A 27,604-nucleotide genomic window follows, 5' to 3' on the forward strand; every position below is an offset into this window, starting at 1 on the left:
GAACAGGTCCATGGCTCCAGGATGGCCGTGGCCCGGCCCGGCCTGGCCCAAGCAGGGCCTGGGCTGGGCCCGCTGGCCCCCACACGGGGCCCGCAGCCGCCTGTCCCAGCGCCGGAAACGAGAGAGAGCTTGGGGAGGAGTTTGTCTCTTCTTAAATGTGGATCACAGAGGCGGTCACAATTTTAAGTGGCTTAGAGAATTGTCCATATTCAAACTGGCCAGCTGATAGGTTCTGTCAGGTCAGGTCACAGAGGAAGCTGTAAAGCACCCCTTTGCAAGAACATCACTTCTGCAACTATACTTTGCTAACCCATGACGTAATGTCTTTGGGTTTTTTTGTTGGTCTTTGTTGGACTTTATGGGTTTCTTGAAATTATTTTGGGTTCAGTTGGTGGATAATATTTTTGTTTGTTGTTGGCTATTTTTTTTCTCTTCAAAACCTCCTTGGTTTTAAAGGTGAAAAATTGAAATAAATTTAAACCTTTAAATTAATTACAGAGTCTCAACTGAAAAAAACCCCAAAACTCTCCACCCAAACCCCACAACAGCCCACACCCTACTGTATCAAAAATAGGAATTCAGTTGTTACTTGCCCCAGTTTACATTTTTTAAATTCCTCTCTTGAAAGGCATAGTCTCTCTGGATTGTTCCTTCCACTTTGTGACTTATTCAAACACAAAATGGAAACGTCTTTAACATATAGTGTCTAAAATGTTTCCATTTGTAGGATGATAATGCTCAAATATATTTTTGGTTATTTTTATGTATGTATGTATTTTCACATTTAGTCTTCAGATTCTTGTTAGACACCAAGACATTTCTGTCAAAATATTTGCTATTGCATTAAAAAAATCAGTTGAGGCCATGTGAGTCACAGAAGCAGATAATTCTCAAGTTTTACTAATTGTGGATTCAGTGGTGGTTTTACTGTTACATTTTTCCATTACTGTGATGCAAGAGAGTAACAGTCTCATTTTCTGAGTTTTTAGGTGACATACTTCAAATGTAAGCTACATGAGAAGAAAGACGCTAGGATGTTGTTTATTATTTTATGTTTCTCTTCTACTTGTCTGTAGTATAATACTGCATGTACTTGGTGATTTGTGTGTATATTCATTCCTGACCATGTGCTAGAAGAGCAGCATGTCCTTGACTCCTCCTTTTTTTAGGGATTTAAATTGTTCCAGTTTTGAGCAAGTCTGTAAAATTCTAAAAACCTAGTCACACTGTAACCTGTGAAATTACATCCATGAAGATTACTTTATAGAAGGTATACATATAAAACACTTCATATATATAATACTTCATTAGAGGTCAGTGCATTATTTAATCTAGAATTTGATGAGTAAGTACTGGTTTTAGTACATCAATATTGTTTTTGTGAGTTTAGAAATACATAGAGGAATCTATTTCTCTTCCTATGAACAAACCAGCCAAAGGATACTGACAGTAAAAGGAAGGGAAAATGTTGCTTTTGTCTAATATGCCATAGGTTATATTTATTTGGTTGTTGTCTTTATTGGGATTAGTTTTATGTTTGTCAACAGTCAAACATCAGTGGGATGTTTTGGTGTTTTCACACTGTTACTTAGTAGCACTCTAAGTTGAAGTGAGTGAAAATTAGGTAGTTCTCCCCACTAAGAATGATCTCACCTTTTTGTGAGTGCTTGTCTAAGTCTTTAACCTGATCTAAGGTAGTGTAGTTTAAGCATCAACCTCTGCTCTAAGACTAGAGCTTAGGATGCTACAACCCAGTTCAGAGAAGAGATGTGATGGGAATTGCTTTTCACTGCCCACAGCTGCTTCATCTTTCAACCTCTCTCTTGTTCTTTCTGGCCAGGCATTAGTATTTATGGCCTATGTCTTTATTTAATTTTTATTATTTTCTAAAATAGAGAAATTTTTTAGGTGATTCCTGGATTAAATTCAGATCAGTTCCCTAGGCTTGCTCCCTGTCCATCTTCAGAGGACCTAATGCTATCAGGAAGGAAGGGAAAAGAGAGAGCGAATCTTCCCCTTTGATCACCAGCATGGATTTACTTCCTGTTTATACTGGGTCTGGACAAGTTAGTTTTCTTTGTGGACTGTGTTTTGGATTTGTGACTAAAACTGTTGGTAACACTCTGGTGTTTTGGCTATTGCTGAGCATCAATGGCAGAGTGTCAAGGCTTCCAGGACCCCCCTGATGAGTAGGCTGAGGTGGGCAAGAAGCAGTGAGGGGACATGGTTGGGACAGCTGGTCCCAATTGACTGCAGGGATATTCTGTGCCATGTAACATCATGCTCAGCAAAAAATCCTGAGGTTGGCTGGAAGTTGCCTATTGCTTGAGGACTGCTGGGGCCTCAGTCTGCTTGTGGGGGTTGGTGAGTGGTGGAAAACACTACTTGGTGGTTTTTCTTCTTCAGTGTCCTCTAAATAAACTGTGTTCATCTGGACCCATACATTTCCTTGCCTTTCCTGTTCTCTCCCGTGTCTCACCATTGTGGGTGGTGAGTGAGCAGACGCTTTAAGATCAGTATCTGCTGCCTGGGGTTAAGCCACCGCAGAGTTCTTAATCACTCAAAACATTTCATTCTGTATTTGCAATTATGTGATTCTGAATATGGTCCCAGAAGAAACCACTCATCATTTGTAACTTTGGCATTATTTTAGCATTCATGTTGGTATTTCTTCTCCTAAGCTGGATCTTGAGAAACAATTGTACTGCCTCATGATCAAGGGGAGGTTGATTGACCAGGAGAGCTGGGGCTGAAAGGGGTTGGACAAACAGTGCTTGAAAAAGTTGTGTTCATTTTTCAGTTTTAACTTTCAGTGGCATGGTCTTTTTTTGGGAACAGATGAAAAATTTCTTAATTGATCCTTCTTAATGCAAGTATTATTCTGCGGCTAAATACTTTGCTGACTTTATGCTTCATTACCAACACCTAGTGGTATATAAGCCAAATGGGTGGGTTGATCCAGCTGGAAGCTTCACAGCTTTTCCAAGCTTTAAGTTAGTATTTTTAGGAGAATTTTTAGAGTTTTTACTTGGAGTAGTTTCACAACGAGTTTATCATATGCTGTATGAATCATAAAATGATTTAGGATGAAAAAGATCTTCAAGACCTGTCTAAGAGTCCAACTGTTAACCCAGTCTCGCCAAATCCATCACTAAACCTTGTCCTTAAATTCCATATCTACTGGTCCTTTAATTGCCCCCAGGAATGGTGACTCAGTCATTTCCCTGGGTAGCTTGTTCCAGTGCTTGAGAATGTTTTTGATGAAGAAATTTTTTTAATATCTAATCTAAACCTCGCTTGGCACAACTTCAGGCCATTTTCTCTTGTCTTCCCACTTGTTACTTGGGAGAGTGGTAGTAGGTAGGAGAAGGAAGCATGGAAGAAGGCAGAAAAATGGTTCTCTTTAATCAGGGATGTAGATGAAAACAGCATCTTAATATCCTGGGCTGGAGTAGTGGAATACTAAGCTACTTATGTCAGTGGAAGAAACATCCTTTTGCAGGTTAGGCTTTTAATAAAGTGTCACAGATTTGTGGGTGTCCGTAGCTTCAGAAAGGGGTTTTAGGGTTCTTCCTTGCTCATTGCTGTAGTTGTACAAGCTCCTGATGCTTTGTGCCAGTGCAGATATAGCTGAGCACTGAGCTGATGCAGATTCAGCAAAAACGAATGTTTTCTGATATTTTATCACAAAATCACCAGCTGTCTCTGCAAAAAGCCCTGCAGGAATGTATGACTAAGGATTTGAGGAATAGCAGAATATTACTGGACTGTTCTTTTCAGTGTGTCTGTGATGGCTTGCTGTAGCATTAGCTAGACACTTTGTAAATCCTACTTTTAGCCATTCCGCTGTTTGCTGGGAGGAATGAGTGATGATCTGAACAGTGTTTGGTTCTGCATTTCTGGAAAGATCTGGTTACATCAGTTGAGTTTCTCAGAAGGGCACAGTGTTGTTCCATGTTTTCTTTTCAGGAACTGCTGTTAATTGTCCTCTGCACTGCCATAACTACTAGGAATGTTGATGGTCTGGGTGAGGACCGTAGCTAAGCAGTATTTCATTAACTGTTTTCCTTGCACTTTCTTTCTTGCTTTGGATGCAGAATGTCTAGAGGTGCCATACAGGAGCCTTACTTGGTGTGTTCAGTAATCCATTTGCTCTTTCGTCTGTTCTGATTTCTTTACCATTCATCTCATAATGCCACTGTGTCTTTCAGCCTGTTAAATAGGAAATCAAAGCTTAAGTGGACATGATCCTCATCAATCTCATGCCTGAGTATTTTGGTGATCTATCACAACAGATCAGATTGTTGAAAAAAAACTTAATATGTGTTTCTGTTCAGATTTTACAGTAAAAGATTTCTCATGAGAGGTGAATGTTACAGCCCTTAAAGTCTGAAGGGAGCACAAGATGTGCTAATACAGCACAGCAAAAATAAAGGAGTGACTATCATTGTCTTGCTTTTTGTACAAGCTCTTTATGAGCCTTGTGTTCACTGTTGTAATTTGCTCCAATTAATGTGCTCGCAGAGAGGCCGTACTGGAGGAGAGGATGATTAGCAGAGGAAGTGTTAAGAGTTAAATTACTTGTAACTCAGAGTTCTGCCTGTTGCAGGGAAAAGGTAGAAATTCATCTAGACTTGAGTAATCCAGGTAAGAATCCTTACTGACTAGTTACTGAGCAGAACATGCGTTGATATTTTTTTACAGTTGCTGGTTTGGAATGTTATTTTCTTGAAAGGCAATAAATAGTTACTCCAGTTTACCTTCAGGTGTTAAAATATAAATTGTCACGGATGTTTAGTAAGATCATCTGTCTTTGAGTTTGTAGTAATTGACTTCATAAGTACACTTAAGTACACTGAAGACAAAAGGACTAATGTCAGAAAGCATAAGCATAGAGATTAAAGGTGTTCATTGAATGTAGATTTTGCACAGTAGAGGACTTGGTATAATTTTTGTTGTCATATTCTACTTGTAGGTAAAAAGAACATACTCTCATGGTACGTATAGAGCTGGCCCAATGAGACAGATCAGCCTGGTTGGAGCAGTTGATGAGGAAGTGGGGGATTACTTCCCTGAATTCCTTGATATGTTGGAAGAATCACCCTTCTTAAAAGTAAGGACAGAAGGGAATGGGCTGGGAGAAGGGGGACAACATGCTGTGTAGTGCTGTTATAATAAAGTGAGAGTATGTGATACTTGTTTAGATAATTGAGTGTTCTAATAAATATTTTCATCATGAGAGATAAAGGCTGCTTTTAACAAGTTTATTAAAGTAACTCACTTCAAAATTGTGACTTGTATTTCCCATTAGTGTACACTGCCATGGGGAACACTTTCTAGTTTAAAATTAGAGAGTCGTAAAGACAGTGATGATGGTCCCATTATGTGGGTACGTCCAGGAGAACAGATGATCCCTGTGGCTGACATGCCAAAGTCACCTTTCAAAAGGAAGAGGTAAGTTGAATTGTTTTAATTGGTAAATGTCTGGCTAGTATTTTTTTCTTTACAAATTCATTTTATCCCAAATCTTTTACTGTTTGGTACTGTATGTTAATATAAATTTCTGTAAATCTTCATCTCCAAATACACTTTTTTGTTGTTTTGTTGTGTAAGAATCCAGAATTTTTTTGTTTTAATTTTTACTGTGTAGCCAAGTAAGGTGCTGTTCCTTTTTGGAGCTTTAGTAGAAATTTAAGGTGAAAGCTTCAGGAAAATGTGTACACACATGCAATTACTGATTGCATGAGTGCCATGAGACTGCAATTGATATCCCTGTTGTTACATGTGAGTGGATGTTATGACCTCTGGGGATTTTTTTGCATAGCTCATTACATTTTTATTTTACCTAAATTTTACTGTTTTCCTGCTTGACTGTTTGACTCCTGCTCTCATTGAAGGGATTGTTCATCACAGTCCTATTGGCTATGGTGGAAATTAGATAATTCAGAGAAATTTCTATATCACTGTTACTGTTTTTCTTATGCAGAACTACCAATGAAATAAAAAACTTGCAGTACCTACCTCGAACCAGTGAACCCCGTGAAATGCTATTTGAAGACCGGACCCGAGCCCACGCAGATCACATAGGACAAGGTTTTGAGCGACAGACCACAGCTGCTGTGGGAGTGTTGAAGGCTGTGCACTGTGGGGAGTGGTAGGTGTTGATTGGCTTCACCTAGATGTCTGAAAAATGTTTGCCTGAATTGCTATTTATAATTGGGAGGGAGTGCAGAATAGGTTAATCTAGGATTAAAGATTTAATGAAGACTTCATAGTCTGTCTGAGCATTAGATGTTTGTCTGCCCTCTGCTAGCTCACATATGGTTTTGCTGTGTGGTTGAAACCAAAACGTACCTTGCAGTGACAGTTCAATAGCTATAATTGAGTTGCTGTAACTGAGGTCATGTTAGATGTAAAAACACTTCACACTTTGTTTTGGTTAAAGTGGTGCATAGAGACTGAGCTGTTAATGCTGCACAGGTGCACATGGAGACCTTCTGGCAGTTCTTTGTGTTGTCTGGACATGAGCAGAATTCTTATGCTTCTGCTTCCCAAGTCATGGCTGTTACAACCCTGCTTTATCTATGGGAGCTCACCTAGGAAGATTCCTGTTAGAAGTTGTGTGATATTTTTTGGTGTCTGTCTTTGGAATTCCCATATGAGACTCTGGAAATGAAATGTGCCTCATTTGAAGCTTGTTTACATGTTAACCAAATAAAAAGCCCATAAACAGATGGGCTTCCTGGTCCAGATCTAAGAGGCATTTTTCAGGCTCTTCAGATCTTGGAGAATGACCTTAGGTTTGGAGGAGGTTACCTTTGCATATGTAAACACTATAAATACCTTTTGTTCGTTGTGTCTGTCTAGCTATTAGAAGAGTGAATTCCCTTTGGATGAAATTGTGTGAATTTGTGTTACAGTGCATGAGTTCATTGACACAGAAAGTAGAATCGTTGTTGGGGAAGAACTGGACTGTTCAGATGATAATGTGTTTGTCTCTTGGGCTCTGAGGTTTTCAGTTTCCTTCCTCTTTAGGTCGATGACAGTGGGAGCCTTCAACTTCCTGCTTGCTTTGACTGAGATGCTGGGGTGAATTAAGACTGAGCAGGGGTAGCAGGACAAGAACTGAGATAACTGTGTAGATCTGAGTATTTTAGATTACACTTCGCACATTTGAGAGAGGGACTAGCAAAGGAAGTAAAGAAACCAAACAAAACCCCACTCCCTGAACTTGGATGTCTGTGGAGATTAAGAATTTAAATTGATAGTAATTTAAGTGTGTGGGAGCTTCCCATTCTCATCCTATAGCTTTATAGCATATTTGAAAGTACTTCAGTTTGGAGAATAAAAAAGAAATACCAGCATTTCACTTCAGCATAAAGACGGAAAATGTTCTTTTAATTCAGTATAAAAAATTTGTGACTGATATATGGAGAGTAGTAAAATGTACAACACAAGCAACACAATAGAAGTTATGTATTTCAGGCTTGATTTGGCCTAAATGATAATTCCTGCTTTCCCTTTCCACTTTTGTGTAATTTTGAAAAGCTACTTCAGTGTACTTACATGATGAGAACTAATCAGGGCTTATGATAATGAAGCATTATTGATTAATGTAGCACATTAAAATAATTTCAGGTATTAGTTTTGCTGTAATAGGCAATCTGTGAGTGGATTTATTTTAAAGGAAACAACATGAATGGAAGTTTTGAAAATCTAGTTCTGATTTTTGTTCAGTTTTGGTTTTTTTTTTAAATCTGTTAGAGTAGTTGAACAAACCTGAAAAGCTGGAGATACTCTGGGGTGATTAAGGCACTATGGCAGTAAAAATGAACATGTTCTAGTGATGAGATAATGTATATAAAAATAATGCTTTCTGTGAGGAGAAAAAGGAATTCCTGGGCTGATTAACTAAATCCATAAAAATGGATTGAGTGTGCAAAAAAAGTTTTATAAGTTGCTGTGGATTTAAAGAAAGTGGGATTTATTTCCTACTTGGTAGGGATGAATATTAATGCTAGGTGGGATAAATGGTGTCTTTCAGAACAGACAGGAACAGAACTGTTGAAAGGCAAAAGGCAGTTTATGGTGCTAGAGGACAGAAATGGAAACTAAACGTAGTATTTTGAAGAAGAAGAAAAAATTTTTTCCCTTTCCCAAGTGTGACAGGATCTTGATTTGAGGTATTTTGTAAAATTACTGTATTATGATATTCTTTTTATCATTTTGAGTATTTACAATTTACAGAAGAACTCTGACTATTGCTAGCAAACATTTTAAGGATTGCACTGAAATCTGATAAATGCAGGTGTGATCATGCTGATTACTTAATGCCATTTTCATAGGTGATAACAAGTGAGCTTTAGAACTTCCAAAATGCCTGTGAAACTTTAAATTATGGAAGTTTAGAAGATTTTTACGTGGGAAATTTGGGTGGGTTTTTACAGGGACAGCAAAAGGCACTTTGTAGCATTGTTGTTGGCAAAATGAAACCTGTGCTTCAGCAAGCAGCTTTCAAGCTTGTGTTGTAGAGACTGAAGTTGTGCTTCTCTGTATGATCATAGGAATTTGTTATATATTGCCAGAGTTTATGCATTAGGCCAGAAATATTAATGGTAAAACGTCTAGTCTTGAATCTGTTTTGAAAAGTTACAGCAAAAAGAATCCAGTCCTTTTGGAGAAGGAGGTTAAGGGAAAGAAATACTGCCAAAACCAGTTCTAGCAGTTCTCTAGTAGAGGCTTAAATGGGTTTTTCTGAAGTTATCTTACATTTCTGTTTTCATTTAATATCTTTTTGGACATTAACTGAACTTCTGTGCTACAGTTTTGCTTGGGGGTGGGTACATGATATCCTCTAAATTAAAGGTTTTGCAAAATAATTACCTCAAAGTTGTGCTAAAGATAGTCTGCAAATGCAGTATTTTTTCTCATTTGTTTGCAAAAGGAATGTTGTGTTTTGTGATAGAATTGCAGCACAGAGTTGGTGATGCATCCTCTAGGACAGATATATATGGACTGAGACTAGGAATGACAATGCATAAACCGCAACAGACACTGCCGGGAAAACACATTGATTTGGATTGATGTTCTCTTAGTGTGCGAAATACTCTTTCAATTGATTTTAAGTCTTAACTTCATTTACAAATAGTGGTGACTCCAAATGCAAATTCATATTTTAAAAATAAATACCTGCATTATAAAAGGTAGATTAATGTAGTTAATGTTTTTTAAGACTGATTAGAAGTATTTCTGAAGCTTTTTGCTTTCAGTGTTTAAATTCTCTTTGGGAGTATATAGATAAAAATATAGAGACACATTTTAATCTTTGTAAAATTGAAAGTAAAATATGTGGTCTGAAAATTCTTCCTAGCATACTTTCAGTAGTTGATCTGGGATTTTTTTTTTCTCCTGAAAATAGCCTCAGACTGGTTCTTTTTTTGCTTTATTGAGGTCATGACCTAAATGAAATAAACATGTCTCCTGTGTTTAAAAAGCCTGAATGAACTGTACATCACTTCCTAGAACAGTAATAACAGGACATATATATCTGTATATATAAAGGTGATCATCTTGTTTTTAAAAAAGAGCACTTGAACATCTATTAGCTTCTGAAATGTATCAGATCTGCTGCATCAGCTGCTCCCCAGGCCCCCTAGGTCTGACTTGTACCCTGGTTTTGGAGGGGCGACAGTGGGTGAGGGATGTATTGGAGGGGTGGCAGGAGCCAGCCCAGCCCTGCAGGTGGGAGAGGCAGGAGGACAGCAGTGGATCGTGGTTCTGATCCCTGGTTTCAATCCCTGGATGGATGGGCAGTGCCTGGATGCACAGCCTGTGCCCTATGCAGGCCAGGGAGGTGCTGCACTCTGTCAGCCCCGGGGGACTCCAGAGGAGGAGGGAAGGAAATCATCAAATAGGTTCTTTCTGGCCGAGCAACTGTCCTTGCAAAACTGCTCCAATGTGAGCTTCATCCTTTATAAATGAAATCTTTGTATCATCACATTTAAATTTAAAAAAATCCTTTTAAAATGCAAACATCCCTGAAAAGCAAATATGTGGAGGTTTTTTTTTTGTAGGTGTTTTCAGTGGGGAACAGAGTTTGGCCTTTAGATCAGAAAGTGATAAGGATTGTATCTGCTTTTACCTTTTGTTAGCTGATTCTAGATAATGTCTCCAGAGGAACTTATAAATGGTGTACATTTCTTTGGGAGAGATGCTTTGGAGCTAGAGATGCTTCTCCTAACAATTTGGAGACAAAGCCTAATTCAGACTTTGCTCTTGTGTAGCTCTCTCTAGTGAGCATAAATAGGGATGTATTTTTAAGGGATATTTTGTGGAGGATGCCAGTATTGGCTGTTTACTGGCATTGTGGCAGCTTAATGTAGGTTCAGCTTTTATTCCTAACTCTGAACAAGGTGTTTGAGGCTGAGATGCTGAGCAGTTGTTGCCCAAGTGCTCCCAGTCAGACTGCTGTGTGCTCAGGTACCTGATGGGTGCATCATGTTGGAGTGCTGACAGAGTAAACCCAGTGTATTTGGGGCAGCTGTCTTTCAGCATCAAGGCAGACTAGAGGTCAGCTAAAAATAGGAATGAAAAATAGTGTATTTTGTTGGCCTTTTAATGCTGCCTTTACGTCTGCTTATAAAGAAATTGTAGTTAATTTGTTTAACCAGTTTAATGAGGTTGTGTTTTAGAATTAACCATTTTGGTCAATGTTTTTCTTTAAAAATGTAGGTTGTGCTAGAGTTGAGTTTAAGTTAAATAATTTGCTCTATGTTTGCTTGCAGACTTTCTGTTATCTTCTGTAGCATGGTTAGTTTCAGCCTCTGACTGCGCATTTCTTACTCTTCTGTAGGTCTGAGCAGCCTCGTATAACCAAAGATGTAATTTGTTTTCATGCTGAGGACTTCTTGGAGGTAGTTCAGCGAATGCAGTTAGACTTGCATGAGCCTCCACTCTCACAGGTAAGCGTGCTAAGAACTAATGGTCAGTGTCCTCTGAGTACTAAGTCAGAGTTTTTACCTTTCCCTCACCTTTTCCCGACAGTGTGTCCAGTGGGTTGATGATGCAAAACTTAATCAGCTGCGAAGGGAAGGCATTCGATATGCCAGAATCCAGTTATTCGATAATGACATTTATTTCATACCGAGGAATGTTGTGCACCAGTTCAAAACAGTTTCAGCCGTGTGTAGTTTGGCTTGGCACATCCGGCTCAAGCTCTATCATTCAGAGGAAGAACTCTCTCAAAACACAAGTACTGTTGAAGCAGGGACCTCTGCAGACCCCAAGTCTTCGGTTGTTGGACTTCAGACTGACAGAGTTTGTACCATGAGCAAAGATACTTCCGAAGACACCAAATTTCCAGATACTCTGCAGACCAAGTACTTGCAGCAGGAATTTTTGCCGATAAAACATGAACCTCTTGCATCTCTCCAAGTAAAAGAAGAGCCCATGAATGTTGATCTCGCTGAAAAGACAGTGACACCTAATGACATCGGGGGACAGAATGTTCAGGCTAGGCTGGGTCACGTTGAGTTGACGTCACTAAAGTTGGAAGTGGATTCTAAATTTGAACCTGGTAACAAGGACTTACAAGGCAAGTTGTGCTCTGGAGGTCACGTACATCCAGATGATACAAGACAACACAGTTCATCATATCCAAAATTGCATGGACAAAGAGAGGATGATTTTTTGTGCTAAATTTGTATATATGGTTTTAAATTCCTTTTTAAACTTAATGATGTAATAATGTAAAGATCATAAATTGTGAGACAAGTTTGTGACTTGTCTTCGCATCTGTTACAGAAAATAGTTATGTAGCTTTGTAACATTCCTCAGTGCCTGTCCATAACTGTGAAGTATCAAAGCACTTAGGGCCAGATGCACTGTAAACACTGCAGGTTTAACATAAAGAAGTCTTTAAAAAATTTGAGTTGTAGGTTTTAGAGTAGAGCTGACATTTAACATATATATTTTTTGTAAGATGAGCCAGAATTCTTTTTGACAATTCCAGGCTTTTCCATAGAGCTTATTTATACCAATTGTTTCATTTTAAATATGTCAGCACTGTAGTGTAAATATCTTTTTAAAAAATCTTTTTAGTGTGATTTATACTGAAATGTGAGCCACTTAATAAAGGTTCATAATAACAGATTGGTTTTATTTTTGGGTCTGCAAAAAATAATTCAGTTCAACTGCCTCTCTAAGTGGTTATGTTTCTACCTGCACTAATGCATCGGATGCCCTTATGCCTTGGGGGTGAGGAGCTATAGCAAACTGAGATAGAGCTGAGGCATCTCTGAAATGCAGAATAGTCAGAAGGCAGAATCAGTCCTTCCGTTGCATGATTCCGTATGGGTGCTTGTTCCAGGCACTCCCCAAACTCCTGCTGTCGGATATTCATGGGGAACAGGGAGACAGGCTGTTCTCCCTGTTGTGGAGGGCAGTTGGATGCACAGTGGGCTCCAGGAGTGCTACCACTGCCCACCTGCATCTCTCTAGATAAGCTGGTGCAGGGGAGCAGACTCCCTCCTGGGCTTTGCCTCTTGGCCCTGCTCAGGGCACAGTTCAGACAGGTGCATTTCATGTAAAAAAAAAACCCAACCAAAAAACCAACAAACCCACAAAACAAGCCAAAAAAGCAACCACCCCCTCAAATTAAAAAATTGTTATCTGACTACAATTAAAACCAAGACTATTTAAATGGTTACTTACCAAGCTGAAAAGGCCTCAGTTTTGTCAGTGACCTGTAACTCACAGAGACATACCTGGATTTAAATTGCTCCCTGTGCTGATAGTGCCAGGCAATGAAGAGGCTTGCCAATGTGTGTAGTAGGAAGGTTCCTCATGAGTCACAGTTTGGGAGCAAGAGGTGTTTCATTGAGAAAATAACAGCAGTGTCCAAGTTAATTGTTCTCTTTCCCCACCTATGGAACACTTGGATTCTTTAAGTTGTGTTCTGAGGGAAGAGGATTTCAAGGCTAGCTAGCATCTGATCTGGTAAATCTATCATTTAACTTATTTATTCTCTGTGTAGTGTATTCCTGTGTAGTTCAAACACAGCTGAATGATACGTCTCCCTTGGGTAGCTGCACACAGCAGTAAACTGCCCTGCAGCCTGTCCTTCAGCTAAGTAAAATTTCAGCTCCAAGGCCTATTATTTTCAAAGCTCTCTGTATCTCTAATTTTTGTTAGGATTTTTCTGTATAACATTTTTGAAAGTTGTACATCCTTAAGTACCCAGTTTATAAACTCTGATGCACTTAGTGGTCACTTTGGCTTCATTTGTAGCAATAGAACAATGTGATTTTCAGGCGATGTCCAATTAAACTACCTGAGGTCCTTCTGTTGTAAATGTTTTTTTGCTTATAGGTTGTTAAAATTTAAAATGTTACTGCACACTCAGAGGTGGCACTAAAATTAGCTATTTATTAGATGAGTGCCCTGATTGGTTTAATCTAAAATAGATCTGTCAAGGAATTACTCATTAAATCAATATTTGAATTGCTAAACATTACTCCTACATAGCCATAATTATGTATTAGAGAAGCAATAGAAATGTGAGTCTCTTGGATGTGGCTAATACGTCCTTAAGTCTTACTACTGTTTTCTTTAATGCTGATTAATTAAGAGATTACTACCAGTTTTTCAGCCTCAGGGATCTTCCTTTCCCTTTTGCCATGAGCAAATGATTCATGTGTGATGTGGTAAGTTATTGCTCTAGCAGATTCTGATTTGAAAAAATTAATTTGTCCATGTTAGAATTTGAGCCTTTCTTATAGTAGGAATGTGGTCTCAGCTCCCTTTGTTTTCTGGATTATCTGGAAATAATGCTTCCACCTGTAATCTCTGGCTTTATGAACATCCATATACAGTTACATGGCCTTCCATTGCTGTTGTCTGTGCTGGCCATGGGAGAACAGCAGCAGAGCAGAGCTGCAGGTTGTAGTTTGCACCAAGCACGCAGCTCTCTAGGTGGGATAGATGAGGGCTTCAGCTTTAGCAAAACCAGCCTTGCCAGATACTGCTATTTAAAATAAAAACCACACAAACTCCCCAAACTATTTAGTTGACTCAGAATAAAAACCTTGCCAGTGTGCTGGTCATGCATACACCCACCATTCATTCTGGTTCAAGTAATTTTTTGTAACCTGTCAGATTTTAGTGAAGTGTGGACATACATCCCCTAGGACAGCTGACGACTTTCTGCAGCATAGGCCCTGTCCAGACTGAAATAATAAATCTTTGAAAATGATTAGCAAATACAACTTTACACTTATGAGTAGAACTTTTTTTCCTTTTGGAGACCTGCTCAGTGGTCTTGGCTGATGTGGTCTTGAATTCTGCTCAGGTATCTCTTAGTTCTGAGATTTTGCTTCTAAAGTGCCCACAGCTTCAACCCATTTTTCTCTTACCACTTTCAGAATTTTAAGAGACTTTAAAATTTGGCAGATTGTTTTGCAGTTTTTATGTGTTCTGTTTTTTTGAGACCGACTAGATTCTCACTCTAGGCAGAATTCCTTGCAGACAGAATTTGAACCATATTGGGATTATCAATGGCTACCAGACCTCCCTTTGCATTTACAGGTGTCTGCAGTCTGGGCTGGCTGGCTGCATTACTGTTTACTTTTTACTTGCTTTTTAAAGACAAGATTTAAAAGAACTGTTGTCCTCTCCCTGTGGTATGTTCATTTTAATGAGGTTGTCCTTTGAAAGGGGAGTACTTTTTCTGAGAATTTGACCTCCCAAATTGTTCATTAGTCTGACAAAGGTCTTGCTTCAGTCCTGTGTTATAACCTTTATTCCTGCTGCGTACAACTTAATCTTCAGACTTTTGCTTCAGCAATAAATCTTTCCTGTGTTCTGCTGTAATGAAATTAGTCCTTGCTTATTGCTTTTCTCCCTTCTCTGGATTTTGATGATATATAAATCTTTGTTACTTTGGCTGAAATCTCCAGTGGTTTAGTTGTCTCTCTTGGCCCTAGTTCTTGTGCAGATTGGAGAGATCTGCCCAAGGCCACTGGTGCTGTTTGTATCTCCCTGCACGTGCAGTGGTGTTCCAGTTAATGACATGATGTGCAGAAATGTAGATGTTTTCCTAGATCCTGGTATATATTTGTGCATAGCAAAGAATCACATTGTTACAGTTGCTACAAGAGCTTTTAAGGGCGTAGCTGCTTTTTTTTCTTTTGATATTACTGGATCTTTTGCATTTCACTGGCAACTGACTTCATGTGTTACATACAAGTGTTACTCAGTGTTGTGTCACCCCCAGCCCTCCAAATGCCTGAAAATTGACTCTGAAAGAACATTTTCATTGCAGGTACTGCTGGCATGCAGATTTTCCCTTCCTTGTTACTATAGCAAATATTTCAATACTACTTTAACTGAAATATTAATTCTATCTAGTATTAGAAATAAAGTATTATTTTAGAGGGTGATGATTTAATTCTTCATCTGTGAAAGAATTCCTTGGCGATAAATAAAGTTGATTTTTAAGTGGATATACACGTGCATAGTAAATAAGTTGGAATTGCAAAAGATGTAGGAAATGGAAATCAGAGTAAAATGCTTTGAAAGAGATCTGAACATTACAGATTTGGAAAATTGAGTAAGTCTTCCAAGAAACACAAGACTGGTATTCCTTTATTAAAATGACTGTTTTTTAATATCTGCATGTGAATAAGATGCTGAATTGTCCGAAATAAATCCGTGACTTTTCCTCGTTCATTGGCAAAATGAACCGTTGTGAGATAGTACACTGCCACGTGACCCTGCTAGGCTGAAAGCTGTACTGATTCTGATCAAGAGATCAAAGAACTCTTCAAGCTTCTCAAGTGTCATTTTATTTATTTTCTTCTAGTGGTCAGGTACGTAGAGAGCCTTGTGTTTAGACAGCGCAGCACCTGTACCTTACCCCGGATGTATCCAAGCTGGAAATGGAAAGGACGAATTCTCACTGCTTTGTGCTTTGCTGTGAATGACTGTCGAGAATGTTTTATTTGATTATGAGTCACTGTGTTCAGCTGATATTTTATTACTTTCTTAAACGGATGAAATGCACTTTAAAATTGTATAGAAGATACTGATATTTTGTGCAGATCCCACTGAATTTGCAGCGTATGTGGGAATATTTGGGGAACTGATTCCCATCAGTCACTCATTTCATTTTTCTTATAAATGCAAGTTATTTTGTGTTCTGTTCAGAAGCAGTGATTAACTTCACAATATTTAGGTTGCTGTTTCTGTTAGAATCATCAGGGATACTGACATTGCAAATTTAGTGTATTATATTCTAACCACTGTTTTTCTCTGTGCTTTGATGCTGATATTATCTCTGCTTTGAAGCCGTGCTGTACTTGAGTGCCAGCTAAACATTGATCTTCTCTTGTTCTGGTCATGCTGATAGATGAGCCTACTGATGAGGGTGTTAGTCCTAAATAGTCCTTTAATATTTGGTGTACAGTTATCTGATACAAACACTGATTAAAACAGCAGTTTAAACTTCTATTTTTATCAAGTTTGATTTTTCAATAGCTATTTTGGTACTATGTTTTATCATTTTATTTGCCATCCACTGGAATGACAGTGCCATGTTAGGTGCAGCTCAGGCCTGTGTTCTAAGGACTGTACTTTTTATGGGAGCTTTTTTATCTGGTGGTGTTGAGACAAAGTGGGCAGTTAGCAGAGAAAACTGTTCCTGGTGGCTGGAGATGAAAATCTTGAGAATTAGACCTGTGTGTGGGAGACTGTAATGTAAGTCAAGACTGCTAAATCTGTATCCTAAGCATGCAGTAATAACACTCAGGTACTTGCCAATGTGAACTGAAGCAACTGAGAGTTTTAGTTAATCACAGAAATGACATTTTTAGACTAAAAAACATCCTTTAGCAGTGATTTCTTTATGAACTTCAGAAGGAACACAGAGAGAAAAATTGATGCAGGTGAACTAAGCTCACATTCTCATTGCTTCCCTGTTTCTTGCTCTTATGCTGTTGTTCTGCACTGTAGGGAGATGTTTCTTGTATTTGTCTGCTTGGGATGTTGGTTTTGTTAGGAAAGGCAGACCAAAGGGAATGGTGTCAATGAATTGCAGATTTTCCTATTCTTTATCCCACTTCGGCACAAGTCCAAGGAGAAAATGCAGAACTTATGCTGAGCAGTACTCTCGTGGTCCAGCTGCAGAGATTCCTTAAGTTGCCTTAGTTCTCAAAGCCTGATGCTTTTCAGCAGCACGTTGATACCCAGGTCCGTGCAGGTCTACAAGGCTCATATGGGAGATGAACTCCATCAAAACTTCAGAAACCAGTAAACGTACAGTGAAAAGGTGCAAACATTGTTTTCCCAACTCAGCATAGTTGTTATTACTGCAATCCTAATTAAAAAGTGTGATGTGTTACATGATAGTGCTATGTTTTCCATGCTAGTAAATTCAAACAACTTATAGGATGCAGTTATTCAGGAGCTTTATTACTGAAAAGCCATGTTATTTATTCCCAAAATTATATTGATGTTAAAATAGGGAACACCTGATGTTAAAATTCTGAGTTTCTGGGAGTGTCATAATCCTCACTTCCAATTCCATTTTGTGTCACCCAACTTTTAAACTGTGGAAATGTGAAAAGTTTCATGAGGTTAGGCAAGCATTTTGCTTCTGTACTATGATGCAGATATGTCAGGAAATAATACTGATAATACATCTCTCACAGGGTTGTGTACCTGTGTCCTGTGCTAGTTCAGTCTTTGATACTGCCCTCTGTGCCTGGCGGTGCATTTTGTGTGTCTGCACACGTTCTTAGAGCATTCAGGTCAAACTTTGTTATAGGTGGGGATGTACATGTCATATAACTGCATTTTTTCAAGTATGAAAAGAACACAAAACTGGATACCGTTCTAAAATGGTGACAAATCAAGAAGAGCAGTATGAATTGGCAATTGAAAATTTTACTTTCATGACCTTTCACACGTGCATTGAGTATTTTCTGTCAGACAGAAGCAGATACTCGCCTGCAATGCATGCTGAAGTGTTCAAACTTCTATAAATGATGGGAAGAGAGAAATTATGTGCAACATATCTCTCCATGTCCAGTATATATCATCAGTACAGAGAAATACTTCCAGTTCATTTCAGCAAGCTTTTGAATTGCACTTTAAAACAAAGCTTCTGAAGGCCAAGTTCTCTCTTTTGCCCCCCATCAGCTGCCACAGGGAGCTGAGACAACATCCTTGTGCCTGTTTATCACAAATCAGTGTGAACCATCACTCAGCATGGAGCTCTCCTTTTCCCTGCCACCTTCAGCATACCTGCTTTTCACTCGTTTTATCCTGTTACTGAAGGTCAGTTGGTAAATTTAGGAAAATGTGTGAAGACCACTGTTTCTCCTTCCAAGCTGTGACCAGTGCCTTTGAGAACAGCATAATTACAAACAGCTGTAATTAATTCCTGCAGCAGTTTCTGGAAAGGTCACAGTAGGCTATAGTGTACTTTGTATCATAAATCCTTCTGAATTAAGTTCTGATATGGCAGAGAAGCAACACTCTGTGTACAAAGATCTCAGCACAGTTCAAGTCAGTTAAGTATGATACAAAGAACTCAAAAGAGAAACGCTCTTGTCCAAGTTTCCCTGTAAGGACAAGGAACTTGGGAAGTCGAGCACTTCCAGCTGGTTGTGTGTGACTTCTGTGTGACGCCAGCAAGAAACATCTGCTTCAGCTTTCCTAATCATTCATTTCAAGGTTTGTAAACCTTTTAAAAAAAAAAAAAAAAAAGAAAGCCAAACCCACAGCCAAAACTGAAACTGGTAAACTGCTGATCTTTCTCTATTGAATTAGAGGCAGCAATTAAAAAGAGATTTGTAAGGACCATGTGTGATTCTAGTTAATTAGAGATGCCAAACTTTCAGATAATTGTTACATCTGTGGAAGAGAAGGGGTTTATTACGGGGGCAGAGTCACCATTCATGGCCTATCTTGCTAATAATACACCAAGTTCCAATGAAGCTAGTTCTTACTTTTCCATCTTTTGTTTTATATTATAATGATCAATTACCATCATCAGCCTGGCTGGGGAAAGCTGCTCTGCTCTTCTGAGCAACACAGGGCTGCTTTGGCGTCCTCTGAACAAGGGGGTCTAGAATTATTCTGCAAGAATCATCGGATGGGGAAGGCCTATGGGTATTGTTTTATGCTTGGTCCCTCTTACCTATCACAGGTAAGAGAGTGTGTGTGCAGATAAAATCTTCCTGTCTGAGGTGCTTAAATGCTTGTTACACACTTGTATCACTGCTTGTTAAGTGGGTCATCAAAGTTTACCTGAATTGGAGGTAGGGCTTTAAACACTCTTCTCCATAAATTTTAAAAGCAGCCATAACAAGTTCACAAGGTCTAGATGGCCTGCCATGGAGTGGCATTCCATTCCAGGCAGGGGCTCAGTGGCCCTGGTTCCCATATGCAGAAGGGAACCAAGTGGGACGTGCAGATGAAGCCTGTTCTCTCCATCCCACACACAGGTAGCCATGGCGCATGCACGTGTGTGCTCGCTCTTGCAGCTCCTGTAGCCAGCAGCTCTAAGAGCATGTCCTGAGATGAATGTACTCTTCCCCTCTCCCCACAGCTCATCCTAATCACAGGTTTTCTTGAAAAATCACTCAAGACTGAAGGAAGTCAGTTCTCTACAGGAACCTCACGAGTGGGCAAAAAGTCTCAAACACAGAGCAAGGTCCTTCCATTGAGTATTTTTCAGAACTACACAATTCATCGATACACCTCCTAAAAACAACTGTTCCTGCTAGGCACTCCCCATAAATTACCTGACACGCATAACTTGGGGCTGGGTACACGGGTTTGCTTAGTAAAAGCTGATGTGTTGTTATAATAAAAATAAAGGGGTTATAAATATTTTGCATTATTTAACAACAGTTACGAATTCTTTCATCTTTTCTTGGTTTCTCCTTTAGCAAGGTAGGGCAGTCAACCACTCTGAAGTAAATATGACTGAAATTTATTTTAAAGATCATTTGTTACTTGATATTCTGAATTGAGATTCATTGCCGTAGAATGGAACATGTTGTTTTCTTAGATAAAGCCCTTTCAGCAGTCTTCCACAATATGGTTCCTCTGTATTTTTACCCACATCTGTGTGACTGAACAGCAAGAGTAAATCCAAACACTTCAGGAAGAATTTTTTTCCACATACAAGTACAGTTGAATGTACACAATTAAAATTTTGTTAGTGAGACACTTTGGCCTAGGCATGTCCTGTTACCCTAGACTGTTTTTCATTCACTTCATGTTCTTCAGTCTCTAGGAACTGTAAATGGATCAGTACTTTGAGCATGCATGTTAATAATGTCCCAGATAACTGCTACATTTGAATTTGGGGTTACTGTATCTCCTGGAAGAGTGCTTTAGTCCACAAAATACACTCGTAGTTCCAGTTCTTTCCTGAAGTCCTATTCACTTGTTACCTGGAAAAGGTCATTTACTCACATCTGAGTTTGCCATGTGCTCCATGTGCCATTTGCTCCAGTGCTCCATGAAGCCAAGGCTTCACCCCCAAAAATTTCATATCCTCAGGCATTAAAAACTGTCTTGTTCAAGTACCACTTGGGCAGGTACAAATGCAGTCCTGAACTCACCCTGTGGTTTCAGTCTCTTGCAGCACTGGTGATTTCTCACTTGGAAAGGAATCACCATTGTCTCCCTCTTCTCTGGATCTCAGGACTGCTGGCACAGCTCAGCTACTGTGTTCCCTAAGGTTAACCTACTGGTCATAGGCTGTTTCAGCAGCTTAGAAAACAGCGCTTAGTTTTAGACTGGTAATGGAATCTCACTGTCCAAAAAGAAAAAAAAGGTGTATTACTTTATTCCTTTTCTTGCTCTTATTTGGCTGCTGTCAGTTGTTACAGATTTTTAAAGCAAATTTAGCTCCTTACAGAAATTACTGTTAACTGGTTATTTCTTGGCTTACAGCGTAAGTAGCAGAAAACATTAGTCCTCTTTCCTACGATTACTCAATGTGCTGAATACTCTGGGTAGAACATTTGTGGTTTCTTTGAGGTCGTCTTCTACCTGCACATGAAGAACCTGTATCTTATTCCATGTAACAAATAATAGTAATCATATTAGTGATGCCTTGAGAGACCTCCTAGTAACAGAGACTAGACAGGAATAAGGGAATAAAGGTAGGTATTTATTTGAAAGGCCTTCAAAGGTACCCCCTGGGAGCCACAGCCTATTGCCAAGATGGACCCCAAGATGGACGACAGGTCACGAGTTCTTCACAGTTTTATAGGTTTGGTTGATTTGCATATCAGGGTTAATTCTCCAATTAAAGCTTCAGTTTAATGATGTAATTCCCCTCCGCTTGCCGCCTTCTCAAAGGCTTTTAGTTTATACTTTTTGGGCCTAGGACGGTCTGGGTGTCCTTGAAGAACAGGCCCGGAGAGGCTTTGTTATGTCTACCTAGCACGAGAGACCAGAAATTAACAGGCTACAAGAAACTTCAGAGTTACACACTAATCAGTACAGAATTTGAAAAATATAGAAGTTAAAACCTAAGGCATCATTTCCCCCCTTTAGAGGCTTGACAAGGCCTCTACCTTGTCGAGACTCTATTCTAAATATTCTAAATATCTACCAGTAATGTGTGTCTAACAGCAGTATACATCTATAAACAAGAATTATAGTTAAAATCATTATAAACAATCTTTAATCCAGAGTCTGTTTGGTAACCATGAAACCAGGGTGTGGAAGATACAATCAGATTTGAATGTTGTTCAATGTAAGATCTACGTTAGTTCTCAAAAATTCTTAATAAACAAATTTTGTTGATCCTTCCACTTCCGTTTACATGTCAATTATTAGTTTTGTATCCAAATGAATGTCTTTGGATACACTTTGGACTAGAATCATATGCAAAATTTGGTTCCAAACCTGAGTCAGGGTTACCAATTGTGTAAATAATAAGCACAGGAAAAATCATTTAAACTACATCATCTTTGTTGGTATCAGTCTCTGTTTTCTCAGTTGCTTCAGGAGCAGGACTGGTCCTCTCCCCTTGGCCTGTAGAGGATCACTGTCCCACCACTTGACATAGACTCAGTCTCCAGGCTGGAAGGGATGTGCAGGTGTGTCCAGTCCTATGGGTCTGGATAACATGATGTAATTCTGGAGCTTCTGCAAAGTAGAACCTAAAGGCATTAGATATCTCTGCAAATCAAGTTTTCCCCTCATGTGAATTTCACCTGGAACATGTGGAATTTGATATGGCCTGCCCTACAGTATTTCATAGGGCCTCAGTTGTATGCAGATCCTCAGTAAAGCTATAGGCAAGGCCTGAACCCATGTCATGGATATCTCTTAACAAATTTTGCTAATTTGTGCCTTAAGGGTCCCATTCATGTGTTCCACTTTACCACTTGCCTGGGGTCTGTAAGGTGTGTGCAGATCCCAAGCAATTCCCAAAATCTGGCTAACTTCTTGAATCATATTTGCAACAAAATGTGGTCCCCTGTCCAAGGACATACCCAAAGGAACCCCAAACCTTGGTATTATATGATTAAGCAAAACTTTCACCACCTCTTTGGCTGTGCTAGTGCGACAGGGGTAAGCTTCAGGCCATCCACTGAAGGTATGAACCGACACCAGTATGTACCTGTATCCTTCGCTGCGTGGTAACTCAGAAAAGTCTATTTGCCAGTAATCTCCAGGACGATCCCCTACCTTTGTTACTCCCAACACAACTCTCTTCCTTGTATCAGGATTGTTTTTGCAGCAGATTTCACACTTGCTCACTACTGATTGTACAATATCTGCCATTCCCTTTCCTATTACTACCTTTTTCAGACATTTCAGAAGATTTTCAACCCCGAAATGTGTGCTTTCATGTTCTCTTAGAGCTAGCTCTCAAAGAATTAGAGCTGGGACTACAACCTGATTTGCAGGTTATGTTGAACAAATACTTTTATTTACAAGAGCATATGTGAGTTTTAAAATTAAAAAATGGAACAAGTCTACTTTCAGTCTTCAGCCTGCTTTAGCTTAAGTCTCCACCTTGACTCATTTTGCTTTCTAGTTTGAAGATCAAATTTGTGGCAAAATGGCAATAATCTAGTTATTTGGTGCTAATCTTGGCACTGAAAACCCTGGCATAGCTTAGTCTCTTCGTACATAGAAGATATTATACCCAAGTTCAACCATGCCCCCAATCAGCAGGGCCCAGAGCGGGATGAACACATAGGCCAGTTTCATGGTGGTGAATCGCTGCAACTTTGCACACAGGGTGAGGCAGAAGGCCAATTTCAGCAGCATTGCGATGAGGTACCAGACTTTCTTCTTCATGTTCTGGGAGCCATTGCGAGGGTCAAAGCCAGATTTGCACCGTCCAGCCATTTTTACAATTAACATAACTAGAAGAATTGTATCAAATATCCACACTGGAATAAAAATGAGGAACCAGTTCCAGGGTGCTTTCTCATCCAACTTTAGCACCAGCATGATCAGGAAGAGTAATGTAAAAAGCCATGTCAGCAGCACTCTTTGCGCCAGGGACATTCTCATTTAAACAGCTTTGAGAGGAAGTCCTTCGCTGTCAGCAACAACCTAACAAAAGGGGGAGGGAAGGCATCAAAAGATGGCACTACACCACCATTAGGCATATTCCACAAAGGAGACAAATTCCTTGCTCTTGCTTTCCCACTCCTAACCTCACCCACATACTGCTTCCTAGCATTTCTTTCCTAACTACCATGCTCAGCTGAACAGTGTTTGTTCCAGTCCACCATTGCCATGGAGCGCCTTAAGTCAGCTGTGTAACTGCCTTAATCTAAATCTGTTCCGTGAAACAAACTGTACTTTAATCCTAAACAAGCTGTCAGACTCATTTAGGGATTTTTTGAATGCTAAGAATATGGTTTAGATCCATTTTCCACCAGTACTGAGGCACTCATAGTTAACACTTGAAAACAAAATGTAACAATGCTCTCTCTGTAACAAAATAACCACAGTAAAATGTGAACAAGCACAAAGAACCCTCGGAGAGATCCTGCAGTCTGCAGAGCTGCAGCTGAAGTGACCTGGGCTCAAACTGAGCCAGCGAGCACTGCCCAGCTTTCTGTCAGCCAGCAATCTTGAAATTACTAGAAGCTACAGATAAGGTTTGCTTTCTGGCAGGTATCTCAAGTGTTCAGACACTGGCTGACAGGTTTATTGGCTGGGCAGGATATTTAAATTGCTCTGTAGTCATGACGAAAGAAAAACAAGACAAATGCATCTTCCACTACAGTCATGAAAGTTAAGTTTTTATATTTCCAACTGGAAAGTTTTTACCACTGTATCTGCCAAAAGCCTTTCACTACAAGTGTAAAAAACAGAAGTGCGAAGGACTATGATCTTCGTCTAGATTTCATGCTACAAAAATGAGTAATTTTTACCAGTGAAATGGTGCTGAAATAGGTATTTTAGTTATTTTTAAAAATTGAGTTTAAAAATTTAATAATTCCCTTTAGAACACCAGTAGTCTTTAATCTGAAATAAGAAAATGAGCTTTGATTTGTTCCAGATTACAAACATATTTGCATTACTGAAAGTGAGATGTCGTGTTCTGAAGCAGCTCATCCTCAGCACCACACGCTGAGGGAAGGACAAGAGCTGCTTCCCGTCTGTGCCCTCAGTGCCCCTGCCCAGAAGCCGCTGCTGCTTCCTCTGCGTTATTACCAATGCTCACAACATCACCTGATCATGGCTGCTAAACTCACCCAACAAGCAGAAATCGACTGCCACCTTTTTCTTTTTAACTGGGGTAGTTTTCTGCCAGATTAGGAAATTGAACAAATCCTGTGCTCAGGTAAGCTTTGCAACTGGAAGGAGGCAAGTAAAAGTTGCTGTCTCAACTGGTTATGAGATGATCTGCTACCTTACAGTGAGGGGATAACAATTTTGTGCATCACTAAAATCATCCTACAGTTGAAATCTGTGTCTCGGATTCAACACAGTTCAACAGATCTACTATTTTGTCCAATCTGTATTTGAAGTTTGAATGGATTTGATTTAGTGGATAGCAGTAGGATTTCTTGTAAGAAAAAGATGCAGTTTTGCTTGAAATAATCTAAACTGGAGTTGCTGTCAGTGCATCCCCTCTTTGTGTTGAGGCTGACACTTGTGTGACCCAAACCAGGCCAGTTCCCTGAGCTGACCTAGGAAAAAAAAAAGTTTAAAATAGGATTTTGTAATCTTACTTTTCACAATTTCAGTTCTGCTCAGTTCACCAAAGGATCTGGTGAAAGCCAGTTCCTGACAGGGCTGAACCAAGACCCCCACTGTTCTCTTCCTTAGGGAAGAGGTGGATGTCAGAAGCAGCGCTCGAGAATTAAGGGGACAAAAAAAATGGAGGAGGTTTAGGTAGTATTGTTTTGCTCTTGTTACAGAAGTAAACCTAAACCAGCTGGCAGGGGCAGAGGATTACAGAGCAATTACTATGTCCAGCCTAAAGTATTTCGAGTATTTTGAAAACACTTCCAATAATCTCAAGTGCAAGTCTGTGGCTAAAGTGAAGAGTCATGATCTGAAATGAAGTTTCAACATTCTTTTAATGAGAATGTTTTTCAAAACCAGTTCTAGAAATCAATGCTCCAAACCCTATAAGAACGAGACTCTCTTATTAGCAAACTGGAGAAAGGAGAAACCAAAGAAACAGACCGGAAACTTGGGTCTGAAAGGAAAAAAGAAATTCAACACTCTTAGAAGTATCAGGTTATCAGATACTCAAAGTAGGTGCTATCACCTGTCTCTGGAGGAAACACAAAGCTACTGAAGATGTATTACATGGGGCTACCCAATTTGAAGGTTGCTCACTTGAAAATACTTTGTTTCCTAAGAACCACTCTGTAACAACTCTGAAAAGCAGGCATAAAATTCAGCACGGGAAGAAGTTATGCTGCCTTTCTCTGACCTAACAGATGTTACTGCCGGACTGGGCAAGACTGCAAGGCTCCAGTCAGTTTTAGGGACATTTTTAGATGAAAACTGAAGAAAATCCAAGTGTACTTTTGAGATCTTAGAGTGCAAGTAAAGAAAGCTACCAGATTTTAAAGGCTGACAGCTGGGTATAAAGCTGACATAACAGTGAAGGGTTTGATTACATGGAGCATTTGATTATCTCATGATGAAAGAAAGATGATGGGGAGATTCTCTGCTAGAGCCCAGCTATCCCAACAAGATGGGTGACACTGGGAAAAGGATGCAGCTGTGCTACAGGTTTGAACTGGCTCTTCAGCGAGAACACTGAAGGGATGTCAGAGTGTGAAAATAAAAAAGCTATTGATTCCTATTATAGGAGCTACATAATTAGGGAGTGACAATTTTCAGTGATGAGAAACTATCCAAGGAACATCACTGACCTTGGTGGGATGATCTGCATAACGAGGATATTATGATAGCTAATTCTGTCCTGTTTAGAAGAAAAAAAATAAAGAGGAGAGCAACTTACACATGACACTCAGCTCAGTAGTAATGATAACATAAACCTATACATTTAAACCTTGAACCTCGCCTAAAAAAGTCCTGAAATGCATTATTATGCTGAAACCATATTAAACACAACCCCAGTTCGATGGAATACCGTTTTAGAGCCTATTCCGAACGTATGAGTAATTTACTACTTATAAAGAAATACTGCGGTAGGCCCGGTTTAAAAGCCCACTTAAACACAGCTTTGTATTCACAAACTCGACCCCTCCCTCGGCCTCACGGCCTTGTCCCGCCAGGCCCCATTTCCCCGGCCGTGCCGGAGGCCCCCGAGGCCGAAGCCCCCCTCGTTCCCCGTCACCTACCGCAGATCCCGGCGCCTCCCCCGGCCCGCGGGGCCCGCGCTCAGCTGAGGGGGCGCGGGGCCCTCCCCACCCGCTCCGCCTCAAGGAACCACCCGCCTCCCTCACGGGTCCCGCGCCTGCTATTGGTCAGCGGGGAGGCGCGTCCTGCCGCGCTTCGTTTTCATTGGGTGGCAGCGACGCCGCTCAAGTTAATCCCGCCTTCCCCCTCTCAGCCGTCGGTGACGCCCCTCGAGCTCGGGCCGCCCCTCCCGGCCGGCGGCGGCTCAGCCGGAGCCCCGCCCCGGTCGCCAATTGGTGATGGGAGCTGTCTGTCAGAGCGGCCCCGCCTCCAAACCACCACCTGTCCATCAAGCGCAGCCCCGCCTCCCTCGCGCTCTCGTTGGACAGTGACGCCGCCTGTCACCCTTAGGCCCCGCCCCCGGGGGCGGGAGGGGGCGCCGTTGGCTGCCTGTCCGCGCTGGCCCCGCCCCCGCCCGGCGGCGCGCGCGGGTGGCGCGCCGTTGCTGCCGCCGCTGCCTGCCTGGGCGCGCGCGCCGCTCCCCCCGCCAGCCGCTTCCCCCGCCAGCTGTTGCCTCGCGCGCGCCTTCCCGCCGCCGCCTCGCGCTCCCGGCGCCGCTGCATGCGGCGCGCGCTGCCCCGCGGCACCGGCGAACGGTGAGATGGCGGTGGGGGGGCTTCGGCACCCGGGGGCATCCCCGCCCCGCCGGGGCAGCGGCGGGGGGAGAACCGGGGCGCCGAGTTCCCCGCGCGGCTGGGGAAGGGGCCGACCGGGGCGCGGG

At 40.6% G+C, this 27,604-nt stretch overlaps 3 protein-coding genes across 6 annotated transcripts in view; 2 read left to right on the top strand and 1 right to left on the bottom strand.

Annotated features, from left to right (window-relative positions):
• Positions 1-16,504, top strand: part of RSBN1L (round spermatid basic protein 1 like) — a 46,661-nt gene extending 30,157 nt beyond the window's left edge. For both annotated transcript variants that reach the window (XM_042018440.1, XM_042018441.1), the window contains 5 exons: positions 4,976-5,113; positions 5,312-5,454; positions 5,987-6,154; positions 10,853-10,961; positions 11,044-16,504. In XM_042018440.1, coding sequence (XP_041874374.1) covers positions 4,976-5,113; positions 5,312-5,454; positions 5,987-6,154; positions 10,853-10,961; positions 11,044-11,697 — 1,212 coding nt within the window. In that variant the 3' untranslated portion in view covers positions 11,698-16,504. The remainder of the gene's footprint in view (positions 1-4,975; positions 5,114-5,311; positions 5,455-5,986; positions 6,155-10,852; positions 10,962-11,043) is intronic.
• Positions 16,505-19,975: 3,471 nt separating this feature from the next.
• TMEM60 (transmembrane protein 60) lies at positions 19,976-26,929 on the bottom strand. Of its 3 annotated transcripts, none has more exons than XR_006014480.1 (3): positions 26,826-26,929; positions 22,652-23,598; positions 19,976-22,173 (listed from the first exon to the last, which is right to left on the bottom strand). XR_006014480.1 is itself a non-coding variant. In XM_042018443.1 (3 exons), the coding sequence occupies exon 3, from the start codon at positions 23,554-23,556 to the stop codon at positions 23,152-23,154; it is 405 nt and encodes a 134-aa protein (XP_041874377.1). In that variant the 5' UTR covers positions 23,557-23,598; positions 26,394-26,443; positions 26,826-26,874; the 3' UTR covers positions 19,976-23,151. The 3 variants fall into 3 exon arrangements, 2 of the variants coding, with proteins under 2 accessions (XP_041874377.1, XP_041874376.1); XM_042018443.1 differs by adding an exon at positions 26,394-26,443 and having other exon boundaries at positions 19,976-23,598; positions 26,826-26,874; XM_042018442.1 differs by having other exon boundaries at positions 19,976-23,598.
• Positions 26,930-27,416: 487 nt separating this feature from the next.
• The window catches only part of PHTF2 (putative homeodomain transcription factor 2), a 62,670-nt gene continuing 62,482 nt past the window's right edge, over positions 27,417-27,604 (top strand). The window contains exon 1 of the mRNA XM_042018446.1: positions 27,417-27,479. The gene's annotated coding sequence lies outside the window, so the exon portion shown is untranslated. The remainder of the gene's footprint in view (positions 27,480-27,604) is intronic.

Source organism: Corvus kubaryi, unplaced genomic scaffold (genome assembly GCF_017639235.1).
Source record: "Corvus kubaryi isolate FWS band 111438036 unplaced genomic scaffold, C.kubaryi_AGA036_p1.0 137, whole genome shotgun sequence".
Classification (NCBI taxonomy): domain Eukaryota; kingdom Metazoa; phylum Chordata; class Aves; order Passeriformes; family Corvidae; genus Corvus; species Corvus kubaryi.